Source organism: Podarcis cretensis (genome assembly GCF_951804945.1).
Source record: "Podarcis cretensis genome assembly, chromosome: 1".
Lineage (NCBI taxonomy): Eukaryota > Metazoa > Chordata > Lepidosauria > Squamata > Lacertidae > Podarcis > Podarcis cretensis.
The window spans coordinates 119,688,490-119,708,302 of NC_137170.1; the positions used below are offsets into that span (position 1 = coordinate 119,688,490).

General features: G+C 42.2%; 1 protein-coding gene across 1 annotated transcript in view; it reads left to right on the top strand.

Moving 5' to 3' along the window:
- Positions 1 to 19,813, top strand: part of LOC307220097 (dynein axonemal heavy chain 11-like) — a gene marked incomplete at its 5' end in the record, with an annotated part of 229,278 nt that overhangs the window by 61,037 nt on the left and 148,428 nt on the right. The window contains 10 exons of the mRNA XM_079983734.1: positions 284 to 429; positions 542 to 658; positions 1,531 to 1,669; positions 4,863 to 4,955; positions 5,822 to 6,016; positions 10,737 to 10,814; positions 12,002 to 12,134; positions 12,247 to 12,374; positions 17,022 to 17,170; positions 19,293 to 19,443. Coding sequence (XP_079839860.1) covers positions 284 to 429; positions 542 to 658; positions 1,531 to 1,669; positions 4,863 to 4,955; positions 5,822 to 6,016; positions 10,737 to 10,814; positions 12,002 to 12,134; positions 12,247 to 12,374; positions 17,022 to 17,170; positions 19,293 to 19,443 — 1,329 coding nt within the window. The remainder of the gene's footprint in view (positions 1 to 283; positions 430 to 541; positions 659 to 1,530; positions 1,670 to 4,862; positions 4,956 to 5,821; positions 6,017 to 10,736; positions 10,815 to 12,001; positions 12,135 to 12,246; positions 12,375 to 17,021; positions 17,171 to 19,292; positions 19,444 to 19,813) is intronic.

Consider the following 19,813-nt stretch of genomic DNA (forward strand, 5'->3'; position numbering starts at 1 on the left):
TATATCAAGTGATGGTGTTTCTTTTATATCATTCTTTTACAAGGCTACATCCTTAGGAAAATGTAAAATGCTGCCTTGGGATCTCCAGTGAAAGAACGAGCCTCGCCTTTAGCCTTTTGTTTATTTATTTGTGGCATTTATAGCTTGCCCTTCACGAAAGATTTTTAAAATAATGAACAAAGGCAGCTGTTTTTAAACTCTCTTCAGTAATTTTGGCTTAGCTTTCAGCCACTGATTTTTATTTTTAATTTTTCCCTCCTGTCTGCCATCTCTTCATTATTAGTCAATTGGAAATATCTACAAAGGTTTGTGCCAAACTGGCGTGTGGGGGTGTTTTGATGAGTTCAACCGCATTTCTGTGGAGGTGCTGTCTGTCGTTGCTGTTCAGGTTAAAACTATTCAGGATGCCATCCGTCACAAGAAGAAAAGGTAGGCTGAGAATAAGACTCCCCCTTTCCCCACTCCCAATATTTAATTATTTATTTTCCACCCATTATTAGCGTATGAGGCTTGTAACAGTGTCACTCACACACTTCCGCAGATTCAATTTTTTAGGTGAGAATATTGAATTGAAAGCAACCGTGGGGATCTTCATAACTCTTAATCCAGGTTATGCAGGAAGAACAGAACTTCCAGAAAACCTTAAAGCTCTTTTCCGGTAAGTATATAATGATCTAGGAATATGCATTGTGTTGGGTACAAAAAACAAACCCCTCAGAACAAAGTTGGCTGCTAATGCGCTTGCATAACTATAGTGCAATAAGGTCTGTTCTTGGACAAGACATTCCACAACCTCTTTAGACAATCTAGGCTCTGATGTTTTGGAATCTGGTCCAGTGGACAAACCAGCTTCTGGTTTAGTGGCTCCTGGCCACCAGGATCAGGGTCATGACCCCGGTCTGGATCCTCAGCTGGTGACTCTATGGCCTCTGACTGGCTGTTCTGGTCGGGGCTAGACTATGAGGTCATGACAAAGCCCTTTCTATCAGCACAGGTTACTTGCTTTGTGCAGAAAAGGAATGCTGAATCCAACTTATTTATTTTACATCTTTTATTCCTGATGTTTAAAATTTGTTTTTAAATGAATTACAAATGGGTGAATCAGTCTGTTTCTGGTCCATTTTTTACATGTGTTCTTCTATATGCAAAGAGGAAGGCATGTTTGGCAAACCCTCACCGTGATCAACTTCCAGAATTGGCCTCCACAGTCACTTATGGGCTCACTGTTAGGACTGTGTTCATGGGAAACAATCTTACTTGGTTACGAGTGATTGCCAAAGAAGCAGATCCATTCAATTTTATTTCCATTTTAATCCATAAACTTTTATTTTAAAAATCCATATAAAAATGCATGTTCAGTAGATGCAAGGGAAAGGTTTGTGTCAGCAGGAGGCTGGCTGAGGTAGAGAAGCAAAAGGATGGATTCCCCCACTGGATCCCATCCTGGAAGATCTGAGGTTTGGATTGTGCAGTAATTTGTGAGCTGTGCTGTGAATTTTCACAGTTTAATGCATTATATTAATTTGACAGACCCTGTGCAATGGTGATTCCAGACTTCGAACTTATTTGTGAAATAATGCTGGTGGCAGAAGGATTTGTGGATGCCCGATTGCTTTCTAGAAAGTTCATTTGCCTCTACAAACTTTGCCATGAACTTCTTTCCAAACAGGTAGCTGAAGTTCAGTCTGAATTTGCTAGTAACTGAATACCTTTATATATAAAATAAATATCTTATGTATTTATTTAAACCATTTAGATCTATCTAAACCATTAAACTACAACACAATTCAAAACAACAATGTCTTAAAAAGTAATACGTTAGGGTTGTATTCAGCTAAATTTTACTCAGAGTAGACACATGAAATTAATGGCCATAGCTAATTTAGGACGAGATGGACAAGATGGTTGGACAGTGTTCTCGAAGCTACTAACATGAGTTTGACCAAACTGCGGGAGGCAGTGGAAGACAGGAGTGCCTGGTGTGCTCTGGTCCATGGGGTCACGAAGAGTTGGACACGACTAAACAACAACAGCAACAATTTAGGTTTATTAATTTCAATGGGTCCACTCTGAGTAAAAGTCAGTTGAATACAACCCTCAAATTATACTAAAAATACATGGTAGACAAAGGCTTACATCCAAGAAAGTTACATAGCTTCAACAAGGACTTCCACTGGTGAAATGGAACTTCAGCTGCTCCTTTCAGGCCCACCAACATTTGTTCTGGTTTTCCACCCAAACCTCTGGAGCAGATATTCCACAGCAAAGATTGATGTCTATGTACAAACAGGATGACTTTGCAGATGACACCAAACTGGGAGGGGTAGGAATTGCCACAGAATACAGAACTGGGATTCAAGATGACCTTAACCTTAACTAGGCCAAAACTAACACAATTAATTTCAGTAAATGTAAGGTTCTGCACTTATGCAGGAAGAACCAGCTGCGCAAATCTAAGATGGGGGACACCTGGCTTGCCAGTAGTCCATTTGAAAAAGGATCTAGGGGTCTTAATCAGAACTGTGAAATGGGAAATGCTAATTCTACAGTTCTTTAGGTAGCTGGAAAAGCAATGAATATCATTTATTAATTTAGACTATTAACAGTTACTATTGGCAATGTATTAAACGACAGACCAATAATCTCACACATTTGTGAAAGTCAGTCTCAAGTAATTCAGCTTAGCATTATCTAAAATTTGAATATGCTTTGCCCAGGAACTGGGGGCCACACCAAAATAAAATAAAATCGAAGGACAGCAAGTTATTTCTTTATTTTTACATTTGTGTTGCACTTTTTCACACTTGAAGGGAACCTCATGGTTTCTTACACAATAAAACATTAAAGCATAATAGCAACCCTTGACTGTGCATTTAAGGATCATTCTTTTAAAATCAATTAAGAAAAACAACAGCTCTTAAAATACATTAAGGTAAAGGGTAAAGGGAACCCTGACCATTAGGTCCAGTCGTGACCGACTCTGGGGTTGCGCTCTCATCTCACTCTATAGGCTGAGGGAGCCAGCGTTTGTCTGCAGACAGCTTCTGGGTCATGTGGCCAGCATGACTAAGCCGCTTCTGGCGAACCAGAGCAGCACACAGAAACACCGTTTCCCTCCCGCCGGAGCGGTACCTATTTATCTGCTTGCACTTTGATGTGCTTTTGAACTGCTAGGTTGGCAGGAGTAGGGACTGAGCAACAGGAGCTCACCCCATCGTGGGCATCCGACCTTCTGATCAGCAAGTCCTAGGCTCTGTTGTTTAACCCACAGCGCCACCCGCGTCCCTAAAATACATTAGGTGGTTCCTAATTTAATTAAGTCCATTAATTACACATTCCACACTTCTCAGTGCAACTAAAAATTAATTCATTTCTGTGAAAGATTGGCAGGATTTCACTGGCCCACTTCAGACTTAACATGACTCCATGGGCAGCTCCAGAAACAGGGCATCAGTGGGGCAGGGAAAACATTATCTCCAACATTTCAGGAGGGAAAATCAGGACAATGGAAGAAAAGGGTTTGTAAGTATTTTTAAACCAGGGGATTGTAGTCCAATGCCAAAAATATATTCTACATCAGAATGTGATTATTTATAAATTACAGTTTCTGCCCACACACGTTGAGTAGTCTAATTTTTGACTAACCATTGAGAACTGCATCAGACATGCTTAATCATGCCTCTTTTGTATGTTTACACTTTGCTCGTGCAACACGCCTCCATGGTGAATCTGTGGAAATGTTAAGCTAACAATAGCATCTGGGGAACGGGCAGGGTTTTCAGTTTTGCTTTTTTAAGCATTAGTTGTCTTAGCACTCTAAAATGATTATGTGGCAATGCATAAAAGATCATCGTAATCCTTAGTATAGTTGTACTGAGAACTTTGCTTTCATTATTTAATTAAGCAATAGGACACGATGCTCATTGGCTAATTATGTCTCTTACTGGATCATTCTAGGAAGCACTGGAGCCAACTCCTAGGGGCTGAGGGGTCTTCACACACACCCATAAAATATTTGAGGGGCCTGCCCCCCAAGTTAATGGGCATTACCATTCAAATAGTATGCATGCATCACATCATGTGATTGGTTATATGGGGTGGGGCTTACCTAGGCCACCCAATATTTTATTCAAGTTGGCACCCCTGCTAGGAAGCATGAAGACTAGGTCTGTGTGATACTAACTATTAAATCAGAGTGCATTTATAGAATGGTTGGCCTACATATATATTCCCGTAAACTAAGTTTATGGTAACTGTAGAAGTAAGGGTTATCAGTGAGCAAGAGGAAGCCTTTATTCTAAGGCTGCTATCATGCATACACTTGCCTGGGAGTAGATCCCACTGAATGGAATGGGAGCTATTTCTGCGTAGACTTGTGCTGTGAAACATTCAAAGATAGTTTCATAGATGACGGGTACTGATTATGTTACCCAAATGAAGCATCTTGGGCCTACCTACAGTATGCTACAAACTTACATTGATCTCATCTCACTTTAACAGTTGTGTCTTATAATTTCAGTTGTGTGAGGATGCTGAGAATTCTGCTTTAAAGACCCCTACCCCATCTCTCTGAACTATAATGAGTACCCCGGGAAGAGAAGATGGGTGTTTAAACACCCATTGGAGACAGCGCTGTGGACTGTGCCCTTAAATAGAATGTGCTTAATTGACTTGTTTATGCCCTCTTAGAATCTTAAAAATTGTTCCCTGGTGAACCGTAGTTTACTGATCAAATCCCAGGATTCTTTGTGGGTGTGTGTGCGCTTTGCATATGCTTTAAAGGTCTGGTGTATGAGGTCAAAGAAGCTATGCAAACTGCAGGAAAATGAGGTATTTACTGATGGTTTGTTTCTCTTCCATAGGATCATTATGACTGGGGTCTTAGAGCTATAAAGTCCGTTTTAGTTGTGGCTGGATCACTGAAACGAGAAGACCAAAGCAAACCTGAAGACCAGGTTACCCTTTGTCTTATTTTCATCTTGATTCACTTGATATGGAATAGGAAAGATTGATTCTCAAAGAACTGTTGATTTCATCAGTTACTGATTCATTTTAATCAAATTTAATATAATCTCATATTTTAGTATAATCTCATGGGGGGGTGTCTTCCCCCCCCCCCCACATTTTGCCCAGTGGCACCCACCCTGTGGAACGCCCTACCATCCCTCTACCATCCCCACTCCTTTCAAATACATTGCCATCCTCTTTTCCCCACTTCAGACCTTCCCTGACTTGCTATGAGTTGCAGCTTTATATCTCTGAGAAAGGAACATTCTCTGCCATTGGCCACCTGAGTGAAGCTCATGAACTAATGATGGTTCATGAACCACACTTTGAGAACTCCTGGTCTACCATGTTGTCTAATGTAGACTCTAAGCTCCTGTAGGACAGAATATGTTTGCACCCTTTTCTTATGCTTTTGGGTGGCTTGGGCTGTTGCTTAACTGGTGTCTAAATGGATGAAATATACCTCTGTACATTAATGCAATGTTGTGGTTATTAAACAAGGCAGAGAATTTGGCAGACATCCCCACGATGTACCTAACCCATGTCACAAGAATGCCAGCTTTAGCACACCATTTTCTCAATCACAACACTAAATAATTGCTTCATGATTGATGGTGGGGAGGGGGAAATGTTGTAGTATTGAATTTACAGGATCCAGTCTTATGTCACCGCAGGTAGCAGATTGAGTTTAACAAGCCATATGGGTTGTAATTGTTTAAGTATGATTAATTCATAATGTTTGTTAATTTTATGCCTTATATTATGGTTTGTTATTATTTCATTTAATTATAGTGTCATGTTGGTTTTTCTGAAGGTTTTGATGAGAGCCCTCAGGGATTTTAATCTTCCGAAGGTAGTCACTAATGATGCCCCTATATTCCTGGGCCTGATCAACGACTTGTTTCCATTGCTGGAAGTTCCAAGGAAAAGGGATCTGAAGTTGGAACAGCTGGTGCGCCAGTCCATTGCAGAACTCCATTTGCAGCCCGAGGAAAACTTTATCCTGAAGGTGGAAATAATAGCTTTCTGCTTAGCTTGTTGAACATTCTAAATGGGGTGATTGAATGCTATAATGATCACTGTTGTTTGATGCCTGTAGGTTCCAACATCTGGCTGCGACTATTACGAGGTTCAGCAGTAAGCGAAAGCATTGGGCTTCCTGTTTCCTTGTTAGAAGCGGTCACAATGTTTTTAATGTCTCCATTTCAATATCAGGAAATAATTCCAGTTTGTGGGAATTAAACCACACTAATAACCCCACGGTGTGTAATGCTCTGCCCATCTTAGCACCCATGTCCAGCTTTCGATGCCCTGGATTTTATTAAAACTTTGCTTAAAGGGTTTTTTAAAATAAAAAACAAAAGACATTTTAGTCTCTCTTTAGCCTCTGCTAGACATGAATCCCGATCATCAATACACACACAAGTTAACATTAGCTCTAAATCGGCTTTTGTCCTAAGTAAAGTTCAAGATGGAATGACTAAGGAGACTGGCTTTTCTACCCTTGGGAGGTGAGGAAGAACTGGTCAGGTTCCCGGGGTTACAGAGGAGGGAGGAACAAGTACACATTCATTACTCCTGCTCTCATCATTACCTGCCCTTTGAGCAAATGATACACTTGAGTCACCAGAGTGAGTGCCCTATTCCATCCCCTTATCACCGTGCTATAATTTGATTTTAAGGAAGCCTGTTTTACTTAAACCTCACTGAAGCAAAGCAAATGTTGTTCTCTTTGTCCTTTTTAATAGCTTAGAAATATTGATAGACGCCTAGCGTGAGATTTCTTTGGGGTCACACTTTCTTTTCTTTGCTTATATCAGATAATCGTTCACGATAAGTATTATAAACTGTGGTTACAACTTTCCACATATGGCTGCAGTCCTAACTGCACTTAAAGGTAAAGGGACCCCTGACAGTTAAGCCCAGTCGCGAACAACTCTGGGGTTGCAGCACTCATCTTGCTTTACAGGCCGGGGGAGCCGGCGTTTGTCCGCTTCCACAGACAGTTTTTCCAGGTCATGCGGCCAGCATGACTAAGCCGCTTCTGGTGAAGCCAGAGCAGTGCACAGAAACATCGTTTACCTTCCCTCCAGAGTGGTACATATTTATCTACTTGCACTGCGTGCTTTTGAACTGCTAGGTGGGCAGGAGCAGGGACCGAGCAATGGGAGCTCACTTACCTGGGAGTAAAAAGTAAAAAGGTAAAGGACCCCTGGATGCTTAAGTCCAGTCAAAGGCGACTATGAGGTTGCAGCGCTCATCTCGCTTTTCAGGCCGAGGGCATTTTCAGGCCGAGCCAGCATTTGTCCACAGACAGCTTTCCAGGTCATGTGGCCAGCATGACTAAATTGCTTCCGACACAACGAGACACCATGACGGGTCCCAGTGCACATGTCAACGCCGTTTACCTTCCCACTGTAGTGGAACCTATTTATCTACTTGCACTGGTATGCTTTCAAACTGCTTGGTTGGCAGGAGCTGGGACAGAGCAATGGGAGCTCACCCCGTCGCACAGATTCAAACCACCAATTTTCCAATCAGCAAGTCCAAGAGGTTCAGTGGTTTAGACCACAGCGCCATCCGCATCACTCATACCTGGGAGCATGCCCCATTGAATTCAGTAGGATGCGGTTTTGAGTAGGCATAGTTAGGATAGTGCTGTGTGCTACTGAGGAAGGTAGACGCCAGTGTGGTTAATGACATATCTGTGTGCACTCTTAACTGCTTTTCAGTTTAAAATAAATTTTATTTTATTATTTGTTTGTTCAAAAGATCTCAGGGCGGTAAAGGTAAAGGGACCCCTGACCATTAGGTCCAGCCGTGACCAACTCTGGGGTTGCGGTGCTCATCTCGCTTTACTGGCCGAGGAAGCCGGCACACAGCTTCCGGGTCATGTGGCCAGCATGACTAAGCCACATCTGGCGAACCAGAGAAGCACACAGAAACGCCGTTTACCTTCCCGCCTATTTATCTACTTGCACTTTGACGTGCTTTCGAACTGCTAGGTTGGCAGGAACAGGGACTGAGCAACAAGAGCTCACCCTGTCGCAGGGATTTGAACCGCTGACCTTCTGATCGGCAAGTCCTAGGCTCTGTGGTTTAACCCACAGTGCCACCCGCGTGCCTCTCAGGGCACAGAATTAATTACAGGATAAAAACAAGCAAATAAGTAAAATTAAACAGCAACACATTAAGCCTCCCCCCCCCCCGACCCATTTCCCAAATTGGTGGCATTATTGTCCTTTCCATGGCCACACTGAGGACCTCTATGGTGGCAGAGGCCCTCTCCCTCACCCCCATGGCTGGTGGATGGGCCCTGCCTCTGTATTCTAACACCCTCCAGCAGCACAAATCAGAGGGTTAGGGTTGCTCATTTAAGACATCAGAACAAACTCAGCCTACATAAAAGTGTTCTGGACACTGAATTGAAATAAAACAAAATATCTGGGTAAATTGAAGGCATCGTGGTCTGGCATTTAAAAGCTATGCCACCTCCAGATTAATCTCCTAGGGGGGAGAGGGCATTCCATAAGCACGACGCCACCAATTAGTATCTGCAGCCCAGATGCAGTAGCAGCAAAATTAGCAATAAATCACGACCCTTTATGACTCCCAAGCTCCCTAAAATAGATTTTCAGAGTTTACCCTTTTAGTCCCTTGTGTCTTCTGCAGGTGCTTGGTGGGAGGGAAGCAAGAGCAAGTGACCTCTGAAGAGCTGTGTTTAAATTTAGTTTTGTTTTACTGTAATAGGGAATGAAAAATAACAGTTGGTTAGAGCAGTGTTTCCCAACCCTTTGGTCTCCAGCTGTTTTTGGACTACAATTCCCATCATCCCTGACCACTGGTCTTGCTAGCTAGGGATGATGGGAGTTGTAGTCCAAAAACAGCTGGAGACCAAAGGTTGGGAAACAGTGGGTTAGAGCATGGTGCTGATCACCCCAAGGTTGCAGGTTTGATCCCTATAAGGGACAGCTGCATATTCCTGCATTGCAGGGGGGTCAGACTAGATGATCCTTAGGGTCCCTTCCAACTCTGTGATTCTATGATATTAATGACATTCCTTTCCTTCTAACAATCTTTTATTTATTACGCTGCAAGTTAACTCAAACTACCAAACAACCTTCAATACCTCTCAGCGAGGCTGCAGCCCTGTATCCATTTACTCCACAGAACTCAGTAGGACTTATATTTTGAGTAGATATGTGGGTGGTGTTGTGGGTTAAACCACTGAGCCTAGGACTTGCTGATCAGAAGGTCGGTGGTTTGAATCCCTGCGACAGGGTGAGCTCCCATTGCTCGGTCCCAGCTCCTGCCCACCTAGCAGTTCGAAAGCTGTACGCCGGCTCCCTCGGCCAATAAAGCGAGATGAGCGCTGCAACCCCAGAGTCGGTCACGACTGGACCTAATGGTCAGGGGTCCCTTTACCTTTACCTTTATGTGCTGAGACAATATAGTGAAACCTATGTTGCACATTTAATTTTTATGTTGTGAACCGCCCTGTGATCTTTGGTGGTATAGAAATTTAATTAATAATTATAATAATAATTTAATTAATATGTCAGATGGTTTGGGCTTGTAGATCAAAGTTGGGCTGGCTTGGTGGGGAACCTGTGGCTCTCCAGATGTTTTCGGACTACAACTCCCATCATCCCTAGCTAGCAGGACCAGTGGTCAGGGATGATGGGAACTGTAGTCCAAAAACTGCTGGAGACCCAGGTTTGGGAAACCCTGATGTAGAAGGTCATAGGTTAACCACCCAACATAACCCCTTATACCACTTGTGTCTAATCTCAATGTAGTATTTCGCAGCAGAGCATAATCCATATGCCTTCCCTGCTGCAGAAGTTGTTGTTGTTGTTGTTGTTTAGTCGTTTAGTCGTGTCCGACTCTTCGTGACCCCATGGACCAGAGAACTCCAGGCACTCCTGTCCTCCACTGCCCCCCGCAGCTTGGTCAGACTCATGCTGGTAACCTCGAAAACACTATCCAACCATCTCGTCCTCTGTCGCCCCCTTCTCCTTGTGCCCTCCATCTTTCCCAACATCAGGGTCTTCTCCAGGGAGTCTTCTCTTCTCATGAGGTGGCCAAAGTACTGGAGCCTCAGCTTCACAATCTGTCCTTCCAGTGAGCACTCAGGGCTGATTTCCTTCAGAATGGAGAGGTTTGATCTTCTTGCCGTCCATGGGACTCTCAAGAGTCTCCTCCAGCACCATAATTCAAAAGCATCAATTCTTCGGCGATCAGCCTTCTTTATGGTCCAGCTCTCACTTCCATACATCACTACTGGGAAAACCATAGCTTTAACTATACGGACCTTGTTTAACTATACGGACCTTAGAATGGTCCTATTGTTCATTGTTCATCTAAAACCAGAGACAATGTAGTTCTGGACAATGTAATGTTGATGCTGCTATTGACTCCATTCTTTCAGCCCTTAGTAGTAAAATCACACAGAGCATGTCCAACACACCCAGTGAAAATCTGACTTGTCTCTTTGTGAATACGTTCCACAACTGCGGCAGAATAGTGTAAAAGCGGGGCAATTTTTTAAGGAATGAGAGAATAAAATAGGACCGATATTTATTGAAATGGAAAAGAAAAGTGTTCTCCGATTCTTCTCCTTCATTCTTACAGTTTTCTTAATACATAGCTATGCCTGTAAAATATGTTCGCCATTATATCAATTCCAAACCCCACCCCACCACTAATTTTCTTGAACGGCTTTTTAGGTTATGCAGTTAGAAGAACTACTGGCTGTCAGGCATTCGGTCTTTGTGGTTGGAAATGCTGGAACAGGGAAAAGCCAGGTAAAATGAAGAATACACCCATTCCTCCAACAAACAAATAGCAATAAAGAGAGCATGAACTGGTAATGCAGGTTACAAGATGTTTGCCACTTGATGAAACTTCTGTGTTCAATAGTCTCGGTGAAATTGATATTCTGGTGTCGGTGGGGCATGTCAACTTCATCAGTTTTCGTTCCCCCCAAATCCGGTTACATATTTATATCCTGGATGTACCTTGGGTTACAGATGCTTCAGGTTACAGACTCCGCTAACCCAGAAATAGTGCTTCAGTTTAAGAACTTTGCTTCAGGATGAGAACAGAAATTGTGCTCCGGCGGCACGGCAGCAGCAGGAGGCTCCATTAGCTAAAGTGGTGCTTCAGGTTAAGAACAGTTTCAGGTTAAGTACGGACCTCCGGAACGAATTAAGTACTTAACCCGAGGTACCACTGTATATATCCTGAAGTCCTATGTCAGGGTTGAGGAAAGCTGAAGAACTATCACTAGTGCTACAAGGAAGGAAACCTATGGATAGATATCCTGAGGACATGCACACTTAAGGAAGTGGGCCTAAAGTGTAAAGTGTGAATAATAATAATAATAATAATAATAATAATAATAATAATAATTTATTATTTGTACCCCGCCCATCTGGCTGGGTTTCCCCAGCCACTCTGGGCGGCTTCCAACAAAGATGAAAAATACACTAAAATGTCACATATTAAAAACTTCCCTGAACAGGGCTGCCTTCAGATGTCTTCTGAATGTCAGGTAGTTGTTTATCGCTTTGACATCTAATGGGAGGGAGTTCCACAGGGCGGGTGCCACCACCGAGAAGGCCCTCTGCCTGGTTCCCTGTAACTTGGCTTCTCGCAGTGAGGGAACCGCCAGAAGGCCCTCGGTGCTGGACCTCAGTGTCCGGGCAGAACGATGGGGGAGGAGATGCTCCTTCAGATATACTGGACGGAGGCCGTTTAGGGCTTTAAAGGTCAGCACCAACACTATATGTGTGAAACACATATATTGCACAAATATAACTAGCGGGGGGGGGGGCGGGGCGGGTAATGACTGACTGTAGTAACCTGTTAGATATATATTCAGGTTAACTTCTCTGTTGCATGTGGAACAGCAGATAATTCTGAAGGATGCCTTTTAACTGATGCTACCTCTTGATTGTGAAACTGGCGTAATAAAATGATCTTACTTTAGATATTAAAGACACTACACGGGACTTACTCAAATATGAAGCTGAGGCCAGCATGGAATGATATCAACCCTAAAGCTGTCACAACGGATGAACTTTTTGGCTTTCTTCACCCTTCAACAAGGGAGTGGAAAGATGGTATTTCCAATCATGATACTCTTAATAAAATTGCACATGTTAACATATACAAACACTTACAAGTTTGTTGTTGTTGTTTAAAAAACTAAATTTTGTTTTCATCGTTTTGAAGGGTTGTTTTCTTCCATGATGAGAGAACTGTCTAGCATCACGCATGATGGCCCCAAATGGATTGTGCTGGATGGGGACATTGATCCTATGTGGATTGAGTCACTCAACACTGTCATGGATGACAATAAGGTGTGTTTCACATTCTTTAACATGGCTGTGATGAGCAGGTGAGATACTCTTCTGGTCTATTTGCTAAATATGTACAGTGTTTTCTGCAGTGCCAGATTTATGTATAAGCTAAACAAGCTATAGCTTAGGGCCCTACCCTCTTGGGGGCCCCAACAAAATTTAAAGGGAAAAAACACCTGGATGTACATTTCCAAATAAAAGATTAAAAAATCAAATAAAATAAAACATACATACAGCAACAGTGTTTTGTGTTGTGTAGGCTCCTATGATGTAAGTAATGGCCCCCACCTGTATTTCACTATTAATATACTTCTTCTTAATTGTATTTCAGTTCAACAATCACTTTGATAAAATAAATATTTTGTTATGCGCAAATGGCTTTAGATACCTTGTTGTTGTTGTTTAGTCATTTAGTCATGTCCGACTCTTCATGAACCCATGGACCAGAGCACGCCAGGCACTCCTGTCTTCCACTGCCTCCTGCAGTTTGGTCAAACTCATGCTGGTAGCTTCGAGAACACTGTCCAGCCATCTGTCGTCCCCTTCTCCTTGTGCCCTCCATCTTTCCCAACATCAGGGTATTTTCCAGGGAGTCTTCGCTTCTCATGAAGTGGCCAAAGTATTGGAGCCTCAGCTTCACAATCTGTGCTTCCAGTGAGCACTCTGGGCTGATTTCCTTAAGAATGGAGAGGTTTGATCTTCTTGCAGTCCATGGGACTCTCAAGAGGCTCCTCTAGCACCATAATTCAAAAGCATCGATTCTTTGGCGATCAGCCTTCTTTATGGTCCAGCTCTCACTTCCATACATGACTACTGGGAAAACCATAGCTTTAACTATACGGACCTTTGTTGGCAAGGTGATGTCTCTGCTTTTTAAGATGCTGTCTAGGTTTGTCATTGCTTTTCTCCCAAGAAGCAGGCATTTTTTAATTTCATGACTGCTGTCACCATCTGCAGTGATCATGGAGCCCAAGAAAGTAAAATCTCTCACTGCCTCCATTTCTTCCCCTTCTGTTTGCTAGGAGGTGATGGGACTAGTAGCCATGATCTTATTTTTTTTTTTTCTTTTTTTGATGTTGAGCTTCAGGCCATATTTTGTGCTCTCCTCTTTCACCCTCATTAAAAGGATACCTATTCGGTCCATAAATTACCATATAGCATATATTCAACACAAAAAACAGCGACAAATTGTTGTTGACAAAGGACAGCTGGACATAGAAAGGGCCCCATTACCTTCAGTAGCTTAAGGCCTCATCAAACCTAAATCCGGCCCTGGTTTTCCGTAGACATCATACAGACGAAGACTGGCTCTTAATAATAGCTCTGAACACTGTTGGGAAAGGCATGTTAGCCTGAACATGGTTATCAATTGTTCTGGTAGCATCCATCTTAGATTCCTGTAAAGCAGGAGTGGGGAACCTCAGGCTCGGTTGTATAGGGGGTGCGACGCAAATACAGTCCTCCAAACATTTTCTGGCATTTGAAATCCTTCACTGGCCTTCTGCACACCTCGTGTTTTTGCCTGTGTCCTTGCCTGTGTCCTTGAACTCTCATGATGCTTCTTCCTTGTCTGGATAGAGGATAGAGACTGCAAAGCATCAGACATGAGGCTACCTTAGAAGACCGTTGAAGGACTGCTTTTGCCTGTGTGACCCTGGAGGTAATCTTTTGAGGGCCTGCTTTGAGTGCCTCTCACCCCAAGCCCCTGAAGATAGGTTGTACAGTAGCGTTAAAGGATAAAGGGCCTGGTTTTGCTATGGAACCCCATTTATGGGACACCCTCACAGGAAACATTTGCCTGATTTAGGCGTCAAATCTGTGTTATTTTCCCAGTCCTAGCTGGCCATTTCACTGTTCTCCTGTCAATGCCTCTTTTAATCTAGAGCTTATAATTTGGGGGGGTTTTTGCACCTGTAGGTGAGAATTGTTAATTTTATTATATTTGCAAGCCACTTCAGACACTGCAAGTGGAAAGATAGACTGTAATCCTGATATGTTGCATCCCTGATCATGCGCACTTACTATCCCTACTCAACAAGGTTTTGCTAGTTTTTGAATTGACATAAGACCTGTTTCTTAAAGGAGACAAAAGTGTGAAGAATAAGCACACTACGGACAATGATGCCTCTATTGTATCAAAACTCGGTGGAGAAAAACCTAAAATCTGTTTCTGGCCTTATTATACCAACACTTACAACTGTTTCCTATACACGACATTGACCAAGGCTCCTGCTTATAGTAGACAGTGCTAATAGAGAAATAATTTTTTCATTGATAGACCCAGTACGGATGTGCTGTGATATAATTCGAGGTTTAAAGATACCAATAGCATCCAAAATAGAATTATGTATTTTGGAATGAAGAGTAGATCTAAACCCACATGACCTAGACTTACCCCCAACACCCATTTAATGTAAGAGAGAGAGAGAGAGAGAGAGAGAGAGAGAGAGAGAGAGAGAAAGAATGTCTCCTTAACTAAAATGACTAAAAGTGGAAAGTTCATGGTTCAACCTTGGAAGTGGGAGGAGCAGAAAGCTGAATCATTTTGTATTTTTTTTTTTTAGTATGTATTAATCTCCATTGATTAAAATGTCACCTTTCTTCACCATGGCGTCCTGGCCTTTCTTTATGATGGATACAACAGCAGGAGAGCAAACTGTTGGAATTGAGATACTTTGTGCAAATTGAAAAGAGTTTTTTTTTTTTTTTGCCCTAATTTCACACAATGCTGGAAACCTCCTTTAAATCACATTTTCCTAACCAGCTCCTAGAATAGCTCTTGTTGTTAGATTCTAAGGACTCTATTGTAGCTTTTAAGCTAAAGTACTCAGTAGGGGATGTGTAGCGTTGCACCGCCCCTTAGGAACACCAGAAGAATAGCACCTGATGGCAAGTACAATCATAGAAGATAAAAATGGATCACACTGAAACAGGTTATCCAGGCCCACTGTGGGCCATTGCTCTATTGTAGCACACGGGATCTACAACATATCTTCTATGGCCTATTTCCCCCAAGTTCTCCAGTTTGCCATAAAACATTCCTCATTCTCGCAGCCAAATCCTGCCAGTTCTCGCAATTTTATCGTTACTCTTGAAATACTTGATTTTTTTCCTGATAAGTTTGTGTTTGGAATCACGTGTTTGGATTTCTTTTCTTGCAAAGGATTGGAAAAGAACAGTTTGATTTCTCTTTTTGATTATAGTTAAAAGATGTAGTAGATGAAACTTGATTTCTCTTTAGCTCAATTCAGATATATTGCCAAGGCATGATATTGGTGTTACAGTAAGACATAAAAAAAACCCCTTCCCTGTGCGTTCTCTCCTTCTCTTCCTTTCTCCTCTGATACTTCCTATTTCACAGCAAACATGTTTTGCTACTTTTTTTCTTCTAAAGGAGGCAAATTATGTTTTGCATAAACCAGCTTTCCTTTAAGATGGGATTGGAAATCACAAGCAAACATGGCATCCAGTTACGCTTTGCAGACAAACCATGGTTTCCCCACTGCAGACACGGGAAACTGTGGTTTCCCTTGCAAAAGGAAGGGTAGGATGATAACAGAGCACATGTGGAGAGATGAGAGAACAGAAGTCTCATGCACATTCAAGCAATACCACAGTGTGGTTTAGCATTATATCTGAACAGCTTTCTCTTAGAACCTTTCTGCTAGCAACTGGCAACAACACATTTTAATTCATTTCTTTTCCATCCACTTTAGACTTAAAATAATTGTGTGAAATTCAAAAACTCAGTTTACATTTGCACTTGCAGCAATAAATTGATTTAGTGAAATAATACCATTTCATCTTTACTTTTTAAAATTTAACTTATTTAATATTTACTTTACTTTACTTAATTCAAGGGACCAAAGAACAGCATCTTGGAAAGAAAAATAGCCATTTTTTTTCCTTATTGCCTGAACTTTCGTTTAATGTGCATTGAAACCACACCATTGCTGGCTTATTCAATTTTAAGAGATTTAATTCATAGTTTCTTCTCTTCATAAATTGTAGGTTTGATTTCATGATGATTTACTATTGTTATCTCTTTTGTTTTGCTGTTTTTCAACCCATCCCTAACATAAATTTCTTTCCATGAATCAAGATATTATATTGATTTTATTCCCATTGACAATAAAGAATCCTTTTGTGTAAGTCCAGCAAAACAAAACTGCAGAGAAGAGTCACTTTTTTGTCCATTGTGATTATTGCTGGGTAAGTGGATAGGGAACCAGTTGACTTTTCAATGAAATGACAGTTAACATGGCTTTATAAAAACATTGAAGAAATTAAGGACAGTTCAATGGGAAGGTCTCCTGCACATGTTTAATTGAAACAGCACAGTATCACTTTCATTAATTTCAATGTGTCGTATGCAAGAGATCTTCTCACTGGATAGTGTTTGAGTTCATTCTTCTGCTGTTTTCCTGAATGTCACAGCAGATATCCATAAAGATATAAGGGATATTATTTAAACTAACAAATAACACTCATTGGAAAATAAAATTATATTCCTGTGTATTAGCTGTAGCTGAACATGTGCTCTGTGATTCTTACTTTTTTGAAAAAAACACACACAACAGTACCTTAGTTACTTAATTTGAAAAGCAAATACCTACTGCAATAAAATTGTAATGATTCTGTGCTTAGGTTCTGACTTTAGCAAGTAACGAACGGATTTCATTAACACCTTCCATGCGGCTGGTGTTTGAAATAAGCCACCTCCGGGCAGCAACTCCAGCCACTGTGTCGAGAGCTGGAATCCTCTATGTGAATACGCAGGACCTAGGCTGGAGCCCGTGAGTACTTCCCTTGCTTTTTGTACTTTTAATGTGCCCTTTGCAATATTACCCATTTTGTGCTCTTTCATTAGCCAATTTGAAGAAAGGCAAGATACACATTTAACAAGCAAATGGCAGTTCAGTGCACCTTCAGCCAGCAACTCTGGGGCCAGTAAGAATATATGAAGATCCCTGCTGGATCGGACAACAGACCTAAGCTGTCCAAAATGCCTATGGCCATGCTTGTTCCTTTGGTAGTGATGATCTCATTTGCTGCTGCGCTATACTGTATTCTTAACTCAGCAAACATCTTGCTGAATGCTCTGTTCATGTAGCTGTCATCTTGTCAGCTGTATGTTGTTGTTGTTTAGTCGTTTAGTCGTGTCCGACTCTTCGTGACCCCATGGACCAGAGCACGCCAGGCACTCCTGTCTTCCACTGCCTCCCGCAGTTTGGTCAAACTCATGCTGGTAGCTTCGAGAACACTGTCCAACCATCTGTCATCCCCTTCTCCTTGTGCCCTCCATCTTTCCCAACATCAGAGTCTTTTCCAGGGAGTCTTCTCTTCTCATGTGGTGGTCAAAGTATTGGAGCCTCAGCTTCAGGATCTGTCCTTCCAGTGAGCACTCAGGGTTGATTTCCTTGAGAATGGATAGGTTTGATCTTCTTGCAGTCCATGGGACTCTCAAGAGTCTCCCCCAGCACCATAATTCAAAAGCATCAATTCTTCAGCAGCTTTCACTTCCATACATCACTACTGTCAGCTGTATACTCTATGGTATTGAGTGAACAGCTATTTCCTCAGAGATTAAGCTGATCAGTACCGTACAAAGGAACTTGTCATTGGAGCCACAATGCACTGGTGCTGCTACTAGAGCTGTAGATATCTCCCATGTGAGCCATGGGGACATCCTCCAATATGGGAAAGGGAATATTTCAGTGGCAGAGCACCTGCATTGAAGGCAAAAAGTCCCAGGTTCAGTCCCTAGCCCAGTGTTTCCCAAACTTGTGTCTCCAGCTCTTTTTGGACTACAGTTCCCATCGTTCTTGACCACTGGTCCTGCTAGCTAGGGATGATGGGAGTTGTGGTCCAAAAACAGCTGGAAACCCAAGTCTGGGAAACAGTGCCCTAGCATATCTAGACAGGACTGGGGAAGAATTCTATCTGAAAATCTGGAGGACTGGTGCCAGACCTTTAGTGTGAAGAAGGCAACTTTCTAGGGAGACACAGGGTATGAGAACATAGGGGAAATGTCCAGAACAGGGGTTGCTGACTCAGTGCCTGTGGGTGGAAATGTGCCCACTGGTCCACAAAGTTTGATGACCTGCACTGAGAGGAAATGTGTCTGGGCTAGTCAAGGGGAAACCTCAGATCCTATAGGTAAACAGTGGGGAAGAGGGGTGAAATAATAATGCCAGGTTTTGGGAGTATTGGGGAAAGCTTAGACAGAAAAGCTTTATTGGTGTGGAGGTGACGGCATGTGAGTGGCAATTTTTCTTCTTCTCTAAATTACATTTGTTATTTCCCTCAACATCCATGGAAATGTCATATGCTTCTAAGACAGCATTTCCCAGTCTCATTCCTTTCAGACACCATGGCCAATGGCCAAGGATGAGGGGCGCTGCAGTTCAAAACATCTGAAAGATGACAGGTTGAGGGAGAGTGTATCTTAGGGGTAAAAAAAAAGCATTTAAAGTCCTAAATTTTAACTGACAGAAGAACACACCCCTGCCTGGAACAGAATCAAGCAGCCTTCTCTAATTAGGAGCCCTCCAAATGGTTTGGACTTTGACTCTCATCACCTCTGGTCACTGGTCAGAATGGTTGGAGCTGCTGGGAGAGGGAGTCCAAAATATGTGGAGGGCACTGGTTTGGGAAGGCAAAAGAAGCAGTAACTTAGTCACAGTTGTACTACAAGGCCAAATCAGTTGGAAACGGATCACCAACAAACAAGGTAATTCAGAGAGGCATCTCAGCAAGTAAAATAAGGCTGAACCAAGCTAAGGACATACCGTAAAAGCTCTAGGCGGCTCCGCAAACAACCCTCTGCTCTTCTCATAAATCCGCTTTCAAACATAATAAACAAAAGCAATTGATTAAGGGGAGGAGAAGCACCCTAAGATAAGTTTGTTTTCACAGATACGTGACTAGCTGGATTGAAACTCGCAAAGCACAGACGGAAAGAGCAAATCTAACCATCCTTTTTGACAAATATGTTCCTTACTGCTTGGAGCAAGTCCGCTGCAACTTAAAAACCATCACCCCCGTTCCAGAGAACAGCATGGTTCAGGTAACAACAACTGCAGCAGGATCTTCAGACTGCCACTCTTCCTGAGATGTGATTGTGAGAGTGTTCAAGTATGCAGACCTAGTGTGAAGGAACTTCATTATAATCACAGCATGGTTTAACATTTTGTGTTTTGTGATTCAAGTGACAAAGCAGACACAGATTGTGTAACTGTTTCCTCCTGAATTAGGGCTGATGCCATCCTCTACACTACAGTAAACTCATTTGAAGTCAAAAAGACTACACTTAAGACTCTTATAGAGTCAAGTTATTGTTCATACAAGTAGAATGTATAAAAAAGAAATATGGGAACACTATGGAGGTGAGGTCGGTGTTCCTTCATTTTCTAAAACAGACTCCATAATTACAATGA